At 42.3% G+C, this 16,084-nt stretch overlaps 2 protein-coding genes across 4 annotated transcripts in view; one reads left to right on the top strand and one right to left on the bottom strand.

Annotated features, from left to right (window-relative positions):
- The window catches only part of FAM217B (family with sequence similarity 217 member B), a 47,378-nt gene that overhangs the window by 5,517 nt on the left and 25,777 nt on the right, over positions 1-16,084 (top strand). The window lies entirely within an intron of this gene.
- PPP1R3D (protein phosphatase 1 regulatory subunit 3D) lies at positions 10,772-12,601 on the bottom strand. Its single transcript, XM_040330014.1, has one exon. It carries the CDS (start codon positions 12,139-12,141, stop codon positions 11,242-11,244), a length of 900 nt encoding a protein of 299 aa, XP_040185948.1. The 5' UTR covers positions 12,142-12,601; the 3' UTR covers positions 10,772-11,241.

Raw genomic sequence — 16,084 nt, 5'->3', positions numbered from 1 at the left:
AAATTAATTGTAAAAAATAATAAAAAACAGTGACACTGCCCATCCCCCCCCCCCCCTTAAAAAAGAAAGCACTGTAAAAAAAAAAGTAAAATAAAATACTAATACTAATTGTAAAAAATATAAAAACAAATTGTAGAAAAAAAAAAACTACTGACACATGTGCCACTGTCACATGAGATGAAAAAAAAGGATCGGTATCAGCGAGTATCGGTACTTGTACTCGGTCTTAAAAAAGTGGTATCGGGACAACCTTAGTGAAAATGATTGCCCTGTCAGCGAAGACAGCACGCCGCTGGAGGGCTTCAATTTAAGGCACATTATAACTTTAAAAAAAAAAAGTTTTAACACTTTGTTTGGCCGCTAGCGCTTTTAACCCTCGCTAGCGGCCGAACAAAGTGTTAAAACATTTTTTTAAACCCGAAAGGCAGTTATAATGTCTTCAAGCACTCGCCTCTTTTACTCTGAGGCTGCATTCACGCCTGAGCGTTTTGTTTTCAGGCAAAAAGTCGAGCGTTTTTACCGCAATTTTGCAGTGTTTTTGTACAGGTCAAAAGGTCACCAATGTAAAAAGCAGAAAAACTGCAGTAATCTGCCCAAAAAGAAGCTTCAGGCAGCTGCATGCATCACCCCGTTAAAAACCCCTTAAATACATTTTAGTAATATAATACAATCGGTCAGTTTTTTGACCGGCACTTCTAAAAAAGTAAATATCGGCCACACTGATAATCGGTCGATCCCAAATATATATATATGAAAATGTATCAATCCTGATGACGACCTATCTCACTTCTTGAGGCCCTGAAATGTCAGGATGGTACAGATATTCCCCAAATGACCCTTTTTTATAATGTAGACCATCCAAGGTATTTAGTAAACAGCATGGAGAAAGATTTTGAAGTTGTATTTTTTTGTCAACATATTTTGGATAATTAAGAAAATAAAAAAAAGTTCACATTAAAAGAGATTTTTGCTTACAGGCTTATTAAAAAAATGAGCTGCATTCAGGTCGGCGTGTGAGAAAATACACAACGTGTGTTCTGAATTCATTGAATTTTATTTCAACTGTTACATTTCAGAAAATTAGGCACAATGTATCTAGAATCACCTGTAAGTGAAAAAAACTGAAAAGTAACAAAAGAGTAGAATACAAAAGAGACACACTTGTTGCACAGATTCAGCTTCCAAAATGTAACACATTTGAATGTATTATATAAGGGTCGTGACATTTTCTGTCACTTGAGTGCCATTCCAGGCAGTGACAGAGTGACTTTTAAAAATGATATTATACAGTAGGTTTGAATTTGATGGATTTTTTTGAAGTTTCCTCGGCACCAGGATCGCCCACCTGACAGGCCCTTTAGAGTCCATTGCCACTTCTCTGTTCTGGCAGCACTTTAAGACCCCTTTCACATTGAGGTGTTTTTTAGGCACTTTTGGGCTAAAAATAGCACATGTAAAGCACCTGAAAAACGTCTCCCCTGCAGTCTCATTGTGAGAGCCTTGAGGGCTTTCACACTGAGGCGATGCACTAGCAGGACATTAAAAAAACTCCTGCAAGCAGCATCTTTGGAGCGGTGAAGGAGCAGAATGAATGGGCAGCACAACCGAACCGCCGGCAAAGCGCCCTGCAGCAGAAATTTGTGGGTGGATTTAACCCTTTTTTCGGCCGCTAGCAGGGGGTTAAAAGCTCTTCGCTAGCGGCCGAATACCTCCACAAAAACTACGGTAAAGCGCCGCTAAAAATGGCTCTGCTTTACCGCCATCGCCGCCCACGCCCCAGTGTGAAAGCAGCCTTACAATTGCAAGGTATGTTGTTCACCATTATTGTCTATGACATTGTTTCCTTCAGTGTGTTTTAAGTGGGTTTACACCCACTTTAATGTGTACATCATTCGTACAACTGATATCCTCCTGAATTCTGTATGTATCTGTCAACTTCCTGACCTACAACCTTTCATTTATCATCTTGTGTATCAGAGCAAACTATCACTGTGGCTTTTTTTTCTAGTTGCTTTGATAGACAAATGACCTGCAAATTGAACTAGCTTTTAAAAATACTGAAAATGTTGGGATGTCGGACTCGGATATTTGTCTCTAGTTGTTTTGTACTTTTTAAAAAGTGGTTTAAACACCTACTCACAGCTTTCTCTACATCAATAGCTGAAGCATTTGATGCCAGAGGGGTGATGGTTTCAGCAATGTCTGACTGTGCTCACAGCTGGGGCTAAAAACAGACCATCATAAATCACTTGTATATGTTGCTTCAGCTGTTGAGAAGTGTGGCGTGTGGGGTAGTTTTACTTGACCTTTAATTTAAGACTTTATACACGCTGGGCCTATAGCCCCTGTGCATGAGATTCTGGCAATTTCATGCGGGCAGATGCAAAGGTGAACTGTCCAGCCAGAGACAACAGACTTTTTGCATTCCGCACGTTTTTGTCTGGGCACATACTGCCCTAAACGTTGGTAACACTCTATGCACCATCCAGCTGCAGCAGCTTTCAGCCTCCCATAGAGTTTCTACAGGCTGCTAGTAACAGGGCTGGATGGCTTGCATGTGCCTTCCACATAAAATCGTAGAAAGCTAACGCCCAGGGGCTAAACACCCAGTGTGCAACTTAAAGTGGTTGTAAACAGGTAAGCCTACAGGTAAGCCTATAATAAGGCTTACCTGTAGGTATAAAGAATATCTCCTAAACCTGCACGGTTTAGGAGATATTCCCCTCGCATTGCGCCGCTGACTGCAGCGGCGCATGCGCAGGGGGAATCCTCGGTTAAAGGACCGACAGCCGCCGGACCTTGCCGAATTTAAATCTCCCGCGCGCACGCGCGGGAGTGACGTCATCGCCGCTCCAGCCAATCACAGCGCTGGAGCGGCGATACCCGGAAGACATGCCGGAGCAAGATGATTTCTCGCTCGGCGTGAACCAGGTAAGTTTTACACACCTCGTTCCGAGGTAAGTATTTCATAATGAGCTAATATGCGGTGCATATTAGCTCATTATGACTTTTGCCTTGCAGGAGAATTTTTTTTTTTTTTTTTTTTAAACGGGTTTACAACCGCTTTAATCTAATGGTCAATAAGGGCTTCCTCACATGTGCAGCAGCCCTTGCCGCCCCTTTCAAAAGCGATCCACAGTTAACCACTTTTCATGTTTTGAAAGACGACGATGACACAGTGATATGTCGCCTCTACGTGATATGATTGCTAACAGGCCACTCACTTTTGCCTATGGAGTTACTCCTTTGTTAGCCAGAGCAGAGGGATGGTGCTCCACTGCTGATTAGACCCCTTTCACACTGGGGTGTTTTTCAGGCGCTTTTGGGCTAAAAATAGAGCCTTTAAAGCACCTGAAAAACGGCTCCCCTGCTGTCTGTGTGAAAAACGAGAGCTTTCGCACTGAGGCGATGCGCTGGCAGAACGTTAAAAGATCCTGCAAGCAGCATCTTTGGAGCGCCCCTGCCTATTGAAATAAAAAAAAAACATAGCGGCGCTTTACCCCCGCCCCAGTGTGAACGCAGCCTTAGGCCCCTTTCACATTGAGGCGTTTTTCATGCGGTACAGCGCTAAAAATAGCACTGCTATACCGCATGAAAAATCATGCCCTGTAGTGTTCAATGTGAAAGCCCGAAGGCTTTCACATTGAAGCGGTGCGCTAGCAGGAGCGCACCAAAAGTCCTGCTAGCCGCATCTTTACCGCGGTGTGTTCACCGCTCCTATACCGCGCCTTCCCATTGAAATCAATGGGAAAGCGCGGTAATACCGCCCGCAACGCTACAAATAGCGCGACTATACCGTCACCGCGGCTGCACGCCTCAGTGTGAAAGCAGCCTAAGTCATTGCTTCACCTTGTTGATTTTACTACCTTAGTGTAAAAATGCTACGTGTGTGTGTGTGTGTGTGTGATGTAGTAATACTTCATTATCACAATATCTTTTTTTCTGGAAAGTGTTTGTACATAAACATTATCACAAAAGCCTTTGTCATATACACATTTGCCTAAAATATAATGTATCTGTGACCATACAGAACTAAAAAAAAAATGCTTGCAAATATAATTTTGTTAGCAGTTTGGTAAATGAATGAGCCAGCAGTTTGCATCACAGTGTATATTTACAAGTGTAACTACTGTGCATAGTTCAAGGACAGGGAGCCAGTGATTGTTTAACACAGAGAATAATCATGTGTGACAGATTGTTTAAACAGTCATAAAGAGCCACTCTGTAGACACAAATTAAAGTAATCCTTTACTGAATACTTCTTTCAACAAAGAAGTGTATACAGGATTTGCATAATGTCAAAAACCTAATTTTGAAATACCATCAAACATGACAGGTGGTCTTTGAAGTAAACATGAAAATGTCCATACAGTAGTTCCATTGAACTGCATCTGTAAATCAGAGTAAGAATACCATATTCCCTTTTTAAGAGATTTTGCATAGGTGTCTGTTGTGAATCCTTTCTTGAAGACAAACTAAAATATTCAGTCACATAACTGTAAACTATTGGTAATGCTATTATTTACATTTTATAACATTGAGATTTGCTTGATAAAATCTTGTCAGTTCAAAGCTTTTTTCCTGGTTTATGATTACAGTGATAACAGTAGCCACATATTAAGGAGTTATTCATTGGGGTGTCCAGAAGCTCTGGGACTGTAGAAATAAACGAAATCAAAAGTGGCACTGTTGCTCATAGCAACCAATCAAGGGTTGACCTAGCATTTTGTGAATTTTTTACCTGGGATACAATGATTTGCTTTCTATAAGGACCCATTCACACCAGAAACTGCATATAACTGTGCATTTTTGACTACATGTTTACATGCATTTGAAGCACGCTTGACACGATTTGTATATTTTCTGCAATTGTTAGGCGGTCAATATTTATAATACTCAGTAGCTAAAATTTCCAGTTTTCCTACTGGTACCCCGAACCTGAAGCCATTTAAAGAATCGGCTCTGGTGAGGACAGGGCTGGATCCTAGGGCATGTAAGGCCCCTTTCACATTGAGGAGTTTTTCAGGCGGTACAGCGCTAAAAATAGGGCTTTCACCCCGAGGGCTTTCACACTGAGGCGATGCGCTGGCGGGAGACAAAAAAATCTCCTGTCAGCAGCATCTTTGGAGCGGTGAGAGGAGCGGCATGTATACCGCTCCTTCACCGCTCCTTCCCATTGAAAACAATGGGAAACCGCGGCAATACCGCCAGCAATGCGCCTCTATAGAGGCGCATTGCGGGCGGTATTAACTCTTTATCGGCCGCTAGCGGGGGTTAATACCGCACCGCTAGCGGCTGATACCCGCGGCAATTCCGGCAGTATAGCGCCGCTATTTTTAGCGGCGTTATACCGCCACCGCAGCTCCCGCCCCAGTCTGAAAGGGGCCTAAGTGTCCGTGAGGCTAGGTTCACACTGCTGCGAATTCAAAATCGCGGTAAAATCGCGATTTTTACCACGATTTCGCGGCTGCGTTTTTTCCGCGATTTAAGAGACATCTGTGCAGGATTCAATGTAAATCGCGGCCCGAAATCGCAAAAAGTAGTACAGGAACTACTTTTTGAAATCGGTGCAGCGCCGCAGATGCGGTGTCGCACCGATTAGGACGGTACAATTGCCGGCAAATGCCGCCGATTTGAGATGCAATTTGACATGTGAAATCGCATCTCAAATCGTACCCAGTGTGAACCTGGGCTAAATTAAAAGTAGTCAGCTACAGAATTTGGAGTGGCTGATTTTTTGGATGAGACTGGAGCTCCTCTTGCATCATAATGCATTAAAAATGTGGGCCTGTCGTATTTTTGTTTCAGTGCACATCACCCACACACCACCGCAAACATGGTGGTGGAAACTGGGCAGGTAGGAGACAAAGCATTTTGCCTTGTCTTGCAGTGGGACTGTGTTGGAATATCTATGTTCCAAAGCATCCTGAGTATTAAATACCTGCAAATAATTGTGGGTCTGTTCATATACGGTGGCTAGCTGGGCATTGTGGTACATCCTTTACTGAAGGGTAAAAACGATTGTTGAACTGGTTTGAATCTCTGAAGAATTAACTGATTCTTTATTTTAAAGTGATAGTAATGCCGCGTACACACGATCGGACATTCCAACAATTTTTTTCCAACGGATGTTGGCTCAAACTTGTCTTGCATACACACAGTCGGACAAATGTTGGAAATTCCAAACGCCAAGAACTCGGTCATGTACAACACTTACGACGGCACTATTATAGGGAAGTTCAATACCAGTCATGTTAGTAGAAGTTTGGTGAGAGACAATTCGTGCTTTTCAGCCTCTTGCTTTTCAATCTGTTACAGCACGACGAATGCGCTATCTCCATTGCAAACGCTAGTTTTACCAGACCGAGCGCTTCCGTCTCGTACTTGATTCAGAGCATGCATGGAATTTTGTGCCTTGGAATTGTCCTACACACGATCGGAATTTTCGACAACAACTTTTGTTGTCGGAAAATTTGAGAACCAGCTCTCAAACATTTGTTGTTGGAAATTCCGACAGCAAATGTCCGATGAAACCTACACACGGTCAGATTTTCCGACAACAAGCTCACATCGAACATTTGTTTTTGGAAATTCCAACCGTGTGTTCCATAACTATGATTCTTTCTCAAAAAAAAAAAAAGTATGTACCATGCAATGAGTTACAATCTTGGTCATTCTTAATACTACTCCATGTGAGGGGTTGAAGCTCTGACAATCGGGATTTTAAAAGTGGTGTATTATTATGATCATGGGTTTATGTCATGGGATTTAGAAGAGCTTCCTGTATTGGTACTTTTCAATGCTTTTAATACCCGTAGGTTTGTTTTGTGGTAGCTGACTCTGCAAGTGCAGACATCCAATAATTCCTTTTTGCTAGTTGCTTATTTTAAAGTATAACCAATGGAAAACTTTTTTTTTTTTTTTTTTTGGATAGAGTGGAGAGGGATTACAATTGCTGTCTGTGCCCCGTTGGGGAGATTCACCCTCTCTATTTGTCCTGTTTATCATTATCATTAACCACTTAAGACCTGGACCATTACGCAGGTAAAGGACCTGGCCAGTTTTTGCGATTCAGCACTGCATCGCTTTAACTGACAATTGCGCGGTCGTGCGACGTGGCTCCCAAACAAAATCGGCGTCCTTTTTTTCACACAAATAGAACTTTCTTTTGGTGGTATTTGATCACCTCTGCGGTTTTTAGTTTTTGCGCTATAAACAAAAATAGAGCGACAATTATGAAAAAAAATAATATTTTTTACCATAATAAATATCCCCCAAAAATATATAAAAAAAATGTTTTCCTCAGTTTAGGCCGATACGTATTCTTCTACATATTTTTCGTAAAAAAAATATCGCAATAAGCGTTTGATTGGTTTGCGTTACAAAATAAGGGGTAGTTTTGTGTCATTTTTATTAATATTTTATTTTTTTTACTAGTAATGGCGGCGATCAGCGTTTTTTTTTTTTTTTTCGGTACTGCGACATTATGACCGACACGTTTGACACATTTTTGGGACCATTGGCATTTTTATAGCGATCAGTGCTATAAAAATGCATTGATTACTATAAAAAATGCCACTGGCAGGGAAGGGGGTTAAGTATGTTCCCTGGGTGTGTTCTAACTGTAGGGGGGTGGACTCACTAGGGGAAATGACTGATCGCTGTCCTGTCAGGGCATTTCTCCCCTGACAGGACCGGGAGCTGTGTGTTTACACACACAGCTCCCGGTTCTCGCTCTGTAACGAGCGATTGCCCGGCGGCGATCGCGCCCACCGGGCACGCGCGCGAGAGTCAGAAGCGAGCGTGCCCCTATTGGCTGCTCGGCGAGATGACGTATAGCTACGTGCTCTCGCCCAGCAGAGCTGACCTGCCGCCATATAATTGTGGCGGCTGGTCGGCAAGCAGTTAAGTGGTTAAAAGTGAAAGTAAAAGAAATTCACACATTTTGGTTGTCCCCAGAAAAGTAATGGAAGGGGAAATCTTCCAATTGGGACACTACTTATGGTGATCTGGGGGTCCCCAAATAGATTCCCTCGACATGCAGGGATTTCTCTCTTGGAACAGAAAGTGAAGGTAAATCTCCCCATTAGGACAAATGGTAGATGGCAAAAATAAACCTTACAGGGGTTATAGCCCTCCCTTATTTCCAGTTCACACCAGATGCAGTTCCGTGCAGTTCTGTTTTTTCGGCACTAATGCAGTTAGTTCCGGTCAGTTTCTGCACCAGAAACTAACCGGAAACCGACTGCATGGTGTGAACTACAGCTATTGGAATACATGGGAAAACACTGTGCATGGATTTTAGTGCAGAAAAATAGCACATGGAACTCTGTCTGGTGTGAACTAGAACTTACTCTATCCAAAATGAGAAAAGGTTTTGCCTTTTAGGCCCCTTCCACATGGGGCGGATCCGCTTGCAGCGGTCCCCCAGCTCAGCAGGTCCCTCTCTGCTTACTGAGTGGGGAGGGGCTTGTCGAGTGCCGCTGCTTGCTATGGAGAGATCGGTCGAAAACAGATTTTGCTAGATTTTGCTAAATGCTTAGCTTTGGGAATGAAACTCCCTACTGTCTTGAATACTGTTTAACCCTATACCTGGCAGACCCAGCAATATATATAACTGTAGAGGGAAAAAAATCTGTGCAGTGCTGGAGTCTTCTACAGACGCCATTGCACATTCTCATGTAGTGCCTGGCATACCCCAGAGTTCAGTGCAGACCTATCTGCAGTACCTGAAACAGAATCCTGAACAAAAAGCCCTGGTCACGTAGATCTGTACACTAAAACTGCAAGTGATAAAGTGCAACCAGGGAAAAAGCCCTAAAAATATCAAAGCTATTTCTTTGTGGTATCCCTTATGATTCATTGACTTGTCCTGTGATCAGATTCAGAATCACCCTTTTTATCTTTTCACATGCAGAAAATGTTGAAGTTTAATTTATACCTTTTTTATTGTCTAACTTACGTTAGTAAAGATGCAAGCTTTTGGGATGCCTTAGATCCCTTCTTCAGGCTTTATATGATTCTCATGCAATTCTCTTTTCACGTGCACTAAGGTGAACAACCCAATACTCCCTCCAGACTATTTTTTAAAACCTTGTAGAAATAATTATTAGATCATGTATAACTACTTTAAATCTGAAACTAGCAACGTAGAAGTTTTATCTTCATCCAAACATATTTAAAGTGGAATTCCAGGCTGTTGTCTAACTATGCGTAAACCTGCTCTCATTCTCTCCCAATTACCTATTTTGAGTTTGCTCTGGTTCGGTCACATGATCTCCCCAGCGGTTGGCTGCAGGGGAGAAGAGAGATCACTGACAAGGGCTGAAATGTCTGAGTGGTGACATGGGCTTGGTATGGGGCATCCATTGTCGGCTCTCCCTCTCCCCTGAAGCAGCTGCTGGGAGATGATCGCATGACCACACTGGAGCGCCCTCAAAATAGATAAGTATATGCATCTTCCTTTGACAGGGTAGTTGGAGTAAAAGTTAGGAGAGGGGTGGGAACAAGTTGAAGCATAGTTAGGCAATAGCCTGGATTCTACTTAAGCCGCTGAACACAGCTTATAAAATGGGTAGTGTTGGTTTGGAGATATATATATAATACCGTATTTGCCGGCGTATAAGGCGACCGGGTGTATAAGACGACCCCCTAATTTTACAGTTTTTTAAACAGTTTTTGCCTGTATTCACCGAATAAGACGACCCCCATTCTGATGCTTTATATTTCTTTCTTCTCGAGCCATATTCTTCTTCATTCTTGCTGAAAATGAAGCCAATCACGGCGAGTGATGTATTCTACAAAGTCTGCTTGGATTGGCAGAGGCTGTAACATCATCAGCCCACACTTCTCTGACTCTCAAAGCCAATCCGAGCGGCTACTGTATGTAGGCACTCGGATTGGCAGAGGTTGTTACCCCAATCCGAGCAGGCTCTGTATTCATTTGAATACATCGCTCACCGGGATTGGTTTAGCGGTATATACTGTATGTAGCCAAAGCTACATACAGTATTAACTCACATCCAGCAGGCATCCAAGCAGCTGACCCGGCGTATAAGACGACCCCTGCTTTTTGGCCAGTTTTTTTTAAGTGTAAAAGGTAGTCTTATACGCCAGCAAATACAGTGTGTGTGTGTGTGTGTGTGTGTGTGTGTGTGTATGTATATATATATATATATATATATATATATATATATATATATATATATATATATATATATATATATATATATATATATGTATATATGTGTGTGTACTCACCGGCCACTTTATTAGGTACACCTGTTCAATTGCTTGGTAACACACATTGCTAATCAGCCAATCAGATGGCAGCAACTCCAGACCATCTAGACATGGTGAAGACAACTTTCTGAAGTTCAAACCGAGCATCAGAATGGGGAAGAAAAGGGATTTTAGTGACTTTGAATGTGGCATGGTTTTTGGTGCCAGACAGGCGGGTCTGAGTATTTCAAAAACTGCTGATCTACTGGCATTTTCACACACAACCATCTCTTTTGTATTTACAGAGAATGGTCAGGAAAAGAGAAAATATCCAGTGAGTGGCAGTTGTGTGGAAGAAAATGCCTTGTTGATGTCAGCGGTCAGAGGAGAATGGGCAGACTGGTTTGAGATGATAGAAAGGCAAAAACTTTCCACACGCAGGCACAGTTTACCCTCTATCTTCAGGGTAAAAAGTGAGTGTTATACGCCAATAAATACAGTATATATTATTTTCTTTTATCTTTTTTTTCTTCGTCTTCTTCTTTGACTAACTATTACAGTTTTCCTTTGGTCCAGTCTGTCTTTACAAATGAACCTTCAAGTGTTTGCCTGAACTTTTTCAGTGCTATAATGCCTTTGCTTGCTGTCAGAAATATGCATTGGAGCAATGTTCAGTTAGACTTTGCTCTCTTTATATCTCAGTGTCTTAAATACATATCGCATAAAGAAAGATCCACTATGTAACACATACCAAAGATAATACATTTCAGCAAATCACTGTTAATGTCTCTTTTGTATATCAGTGAAGTCATTGTGTTATAGATGATTCATGAAAACACCAACCTCACTTTTGTGGAAACATGCATGCTTAACAAAAACAAAAAATGCCCTTTCATCCAGCTTTAGTATATGACAATTGTTTACCTTTGTCAATAAAACACTGCTCATTCTAGTACATATGTACAAACCTGAAACCACTAGAAAGATAATGTTTTCCAATGAAACATCAAGATCCAAAAATCAAATAAAGTGGATCCAGCTTTGCTCACTGTCCTTTGGCATTTTTAGTGTGTGGCTTCTTGATGTAAATTTATAGTTTCTTCCCTGATTGTTATCCCAGAATTCCTTACCATCGACATCGTATCTTATAGCAAACTGTATCGCCGAGCAGATCTGTGTGAGAAAAGGCGGTAATGTGATTGTAAAAGCAAATATATCCAAGTTCAGAATACCATTGTTGTCATTACTTTGCCAGACTGCAGGCACGTCGGAATGGGTTTTCCAGTTGGTGAATGAATACCTGACTGTTACTGTCTTTTCAAAGGCCAAATTCAAAACGCGGATGGTTCCAAAAATCTCCAGCTCTTCCGAACTAGTGACATGCTCCAAGCAAACATAGTATTGCCTCAGACGGTCCAGGAAATCTTCGCAGTCCGCAGGCTGCTTGAAGTCCGGTTCCAGATATTGGAGAGACACTTCCAAATCCTGGCTGCAGCACAAGTCAGAGTTAATAGAGAGGCGTGAGAGAACGTGCAGTGGAATATATGGGTTATCCCCAGCATTGAACACCTTTACCTCTGCCAGCTCCAAACCAAGCGCATCTGCAAATCTGACTTTGTTGCACTGGGGTCGACACTTGGCAGCCGTCTTCCTCTCTGGAGAGCTGGGTAGAGATTTTGTTCTGCGGCGTATAATCGGGCGCAGTTCTGGGTCACAGCTTTTGCCCAAATCGGTCTGTGTCTTTAAGAGCTCACGGGGTCTCCACTGTTCTTTGTTTAACCTTGTTCCATGGCCACCAAATCCTTCTGCCAATCGCACATTCCTGTAAAGGTCATTAATATAACTTAAGCTGCGAGGGATGCCAGGGTCAGCTTGTTTGTTGCAGCTTCGAGACATGAAAGGGTGTATTTTGGAAGACATGACAATGTAATGGTTGCAGAGTCAATCATTGGCTTTTGGCTCTACATAGTGCAATCAATGCAGTTTCTGTTTTCCTCCAGTGCACTGCTCTCTGCAGACATAAAGCAGCAGCTTAAACGCGGGCTACGTTTTGAATGGGATTTTTCACACAAAGGCTCAACTAATCCCAAATTTGTAGCAGTGCATAAAATCCAATCCACCTTTTTATTCCAATTCCGGGTTTAGAACAGCAGTCCGTGCACACCCCTTCACTGGGAAGCACTTGCAGCGACAGCTGACCTTGTAGATATACACTCCCACCTTCTCTTACTGGCAGAAAGCTCCACTAGAGGACTCTGTCATTGTTCTGCGCTCTGTAGTCATAGGCTTGCAGCCTATATACAATTGGAATGTCACTCTGTGTGTCTGACGGTGCTTTTGCTTTCTGAGCAACGGCAACTGGGTGGGGGTTTTGTCTGCTGTTAACAGTCAGTTGTCCTTTTTAGTGATTGGACTATTGCTTCATCTGTCCCAGTGTATTAGCCCAGCCTCTGTAGTCTTAGAAACCATCTTTACACTGTTAAAAGAAGGAAGATCAGTGTGAATTGTCAGTGTCTGTCTAGATCTGAGTGGGTAATTCTAGAGTGCAAGCCGGATAGTCTGTTGTTTTTTTTTTTTGTTCAGGCTTGTTCACTTTTATATGATGAATAAGGCTGAATTGAATCAGATGGGTGGAAATTGTATTACAATTTTGGCTGCACATATATTACAAATTACGTTTAATATTCTTTTTTTTTTTTATAAATTCTTTATTTTATTATTCATTATTCTCCCTAACCACCGATCCACAGTCCCCCTTCCTCGCTAATAGCTATACCATTACGTCTTCCTACTCTCCTAGACCTAGCTTACTCCAAGCACCCCTTCCTCCTATCTCCCAGATAACCCCTTCCCCCCAACAAAACAACAACAAAAAAAAGGAACAGAAAAAAACCTTAATGCGTGTCTCTCCCCCCCCCCCCCCCCTCAAGGATTTTGCTCCCTATATCTCACATAGGGGGTCCAAACCTGTCTGTACTTCTCTTATTGCTCTCTTGCGTTTTAATATTCTGTCTAATCATGCATAGATGAAAGCAAGATTAGTGCGGTGGAACAATGTCCTGCCTTTATACCAATGGCCCTCTGACTTCACTTAAAGCGGGGGTTCACCCCCAAAAAAAATTTAACATTACATTCAGCCGAGTTGTCATAACGGCTGTTTTTTTTTTATTTTATCCCCGTACATAACGTATTTTCACCGGCGCGTCATGAGTTGCCGAAAGAAGCCGACCGTCGGTGCGGCTCTATACGGCGCCTGCGCACCGACGTTCGGCTTCTTTCGGCAACTCGTGACGCGCAGTATGCGACGGTCGGAAGCCTGTCAATCAGTTAGGAACGCCCAGTCCCGCAGAAGACCTACCCGGAAGCGGCGGTGAAAATACGGTATGTACGGGGATAAAATTAAAAAAATACAGCCGATTGTCATTATGACAACTCGGCTGAATGTAATGTTAAAAACTTATTTTTTGGGTGAACCTCCGCTTTAACCAGGAGCTGTAATGAGAACAATAAATAAAAAATAACAATAAAGTCTAGATTGGCCCTAGTATACAGTGCATCCGGAAATGCTTCACTTTTTCCATATTTTGTTATGTTACAGCCTTATTCCAAAATGGATTAAATACATTATTTTCCTCAACATTCTACAAACCATTCCCCATAATAACGTGAAAAATCTGTTTTTAAATCTTTGCAAATTTATATATTAAAAAAAAAACATTACATGTACATAAGTATTCAGAGCATTTGAAGGAGTATTACCGTGCTACCAAAGGGGGGGGGGGGGGAGAGAGGGGGAGGGGTTACAGCTGCGGCACTGAAAGGTGTATCAGACCATAAAGTAATGACAAAAAAGAAGGTAGCGCTGCGCTGTAGGTGGGGGATGGGAGAGGTGTGTAGAGGAAGTAGGATGGTCTGTATGTGATTATAGCAATATAAACAACATAGCATCAAAAAATAATCGGTGAACTGGCTGACAGAAGTCTATCACTTCTATGCATGGGTGCTACAAGATAACTTCATGAACTCTATATGGTGAAGTGAAATAAACAATAAAATAAGTGATAAATAATGCAAATATAGATATACAATGTGCGTCACACAACACCCAAGTGGCTGGGCTATGCTAAGCTGATAGGTCCATGCAGCAGAGCTTAATAATAAGAACGGAAATATAAATAATAATCAAAAGTCCAAAATTGAAAGGTGCTGGTGTAGATCCCAACATGTAAGGTGAAACAAAGAATGGATATCCAGTGATCCCTTCAGGGTGAATGAGGATATCTTAAGGTTACATCCTCATTCACCCTGAAGGGATCACTGGATATCCATTCTTTGTTTCACCTTACATGTTGGGATCTACACCAGCACCTTTCAATTTTGGACTTATGATTATTATTTATATTTCCGTTCTTATTAAGCTCTGCTGCATGGACCGATCAGCTTAGCATAGCCCAGCCACTTGGGTGTTGTGTGACGCACATTGTATATCTATATTTGCATTATTTATCACTTATTTTATTGTTTATTTCACTTCACCATATAGAGTTCATGAAGTTATCTTGTAGCACCCATGCATAGAAGTGATAGACTTCTGTCAGCCAGTTCACCGATTATTTTTTGATGCTATGTTGTTTATATTGCTATAATCACATACAGACCATCCTACTTCCTCTACACACCTCTCCCATCCCCCACCTACAGCGCAGCGCTACCTTCTTTTTTGTTATTCAGAGCATTTGCTTAAAGGGGTTGTAAAGGTAAAAAATGTTCTGTTGTTCTGTCTGTAACTCCACACAGTCATGCAAGGCTTTCTCCCTGGTGTGGAGAGAGCCTCTTGGGGGGGGGGGGGGGGCGAGCAGGCAAGTCAGGACACCTCTCTACTTTGCAGATAGAGAAAGGAGCTGTGTGTTAGTGGGCGTCCTGACCCTCCTGCTCGCCCCCTCAAGAGGCTTTCTCCACACCAGGGAGAAAGGCTCGCATTACTGTGTGGAGTTACAGACAGAAGAACAGGAAGTAAGGATTTTTCAGAAGAAATAAGGACATTTTAAAAGCAAAATGGAAGGATGAGGTAAGTAAAGGAGGACTGCACTAAGGTAAAGGAAGCTATTTAGGGATTTTTTTTTTCTTTACAACCCCTTTAATACTTTGTTGAAGCACCTTTGGCACAAATTACTCAATTCTTATTGAATATGATGCTACAAGCTTGACACGCCTATTTTTGGGCAGTTTCTCCCATTCTTCTTTGCAGGACCTCTCAAGCTTCATTAGGTTGGATGGGGAGCGTTGGTGCACAGCCATTTTCAGATCTCTCCAGAGATGTTCACTCAGGTTCAAGTCTGGGCTCTGGCTGGGCCACTTAAGGACATTCATGGAGTTATCCCATAGCCACCCCTTTGTTATCTTGGCTTTGTGCTTACAGTTTGTAACGGTCACCACCGTTTACGACCTTCCATCAACTACGACAGCTCATCTGACACACAGACAACCAGCAGGCATCCCATTTCCCAGAATAATGAGACTTGCTCCATGTTCTCTGGTTTCAAATGTAAGACATCTTTAATGGTACACTCTCAAGGTTTTATGCAGTTCAAGCATGAAAGGAACAAAGACTCTCCACCCCCCTCATCACACACTGTGGCTTCAATATACCTGAAAAGTCACATTCCACATCTTAGACAGACGTTCTACAGTCGGACATAAGGTGACCCTAGACATAAGACTCCTTGGTGACGCCGGTACAGGAGTACCCCTCATCCTTACAAAGTCTCTGTTTGTCCCGGGTCATTCCATTACACAGTTGTTGTCCTGTTGGAAGGTGAGAACCCCCTGCCCCAGTCTGAGGTTCAGAGTGTGCTGGAGCAGG

This window comes from Rana temporaria, chromosome 12, assembly GCF_905171775.1.
Source record: "Rana temporaria chromosome 12, aRanTem1.1, whole genome shotgun sequence".
Classification (NCBI taxonomy): Eukaryota; Metazoa; Chordata; class Amphibia; order Anura; family Ranidae; genus Rana; species Rana temporaria.
This window is presented reverse-complemented; position numbering and strand designations above follow the sequence as displayed.

Coding starts and splice junctions, on each gene's coding strand:
- PPP1R3D (XM_040330014.1), bottom strand. CDS start 12,141: ATGTCTTCCAAAATACACCCTTTCATGTCTCGAAGCTGCAACAAACAA.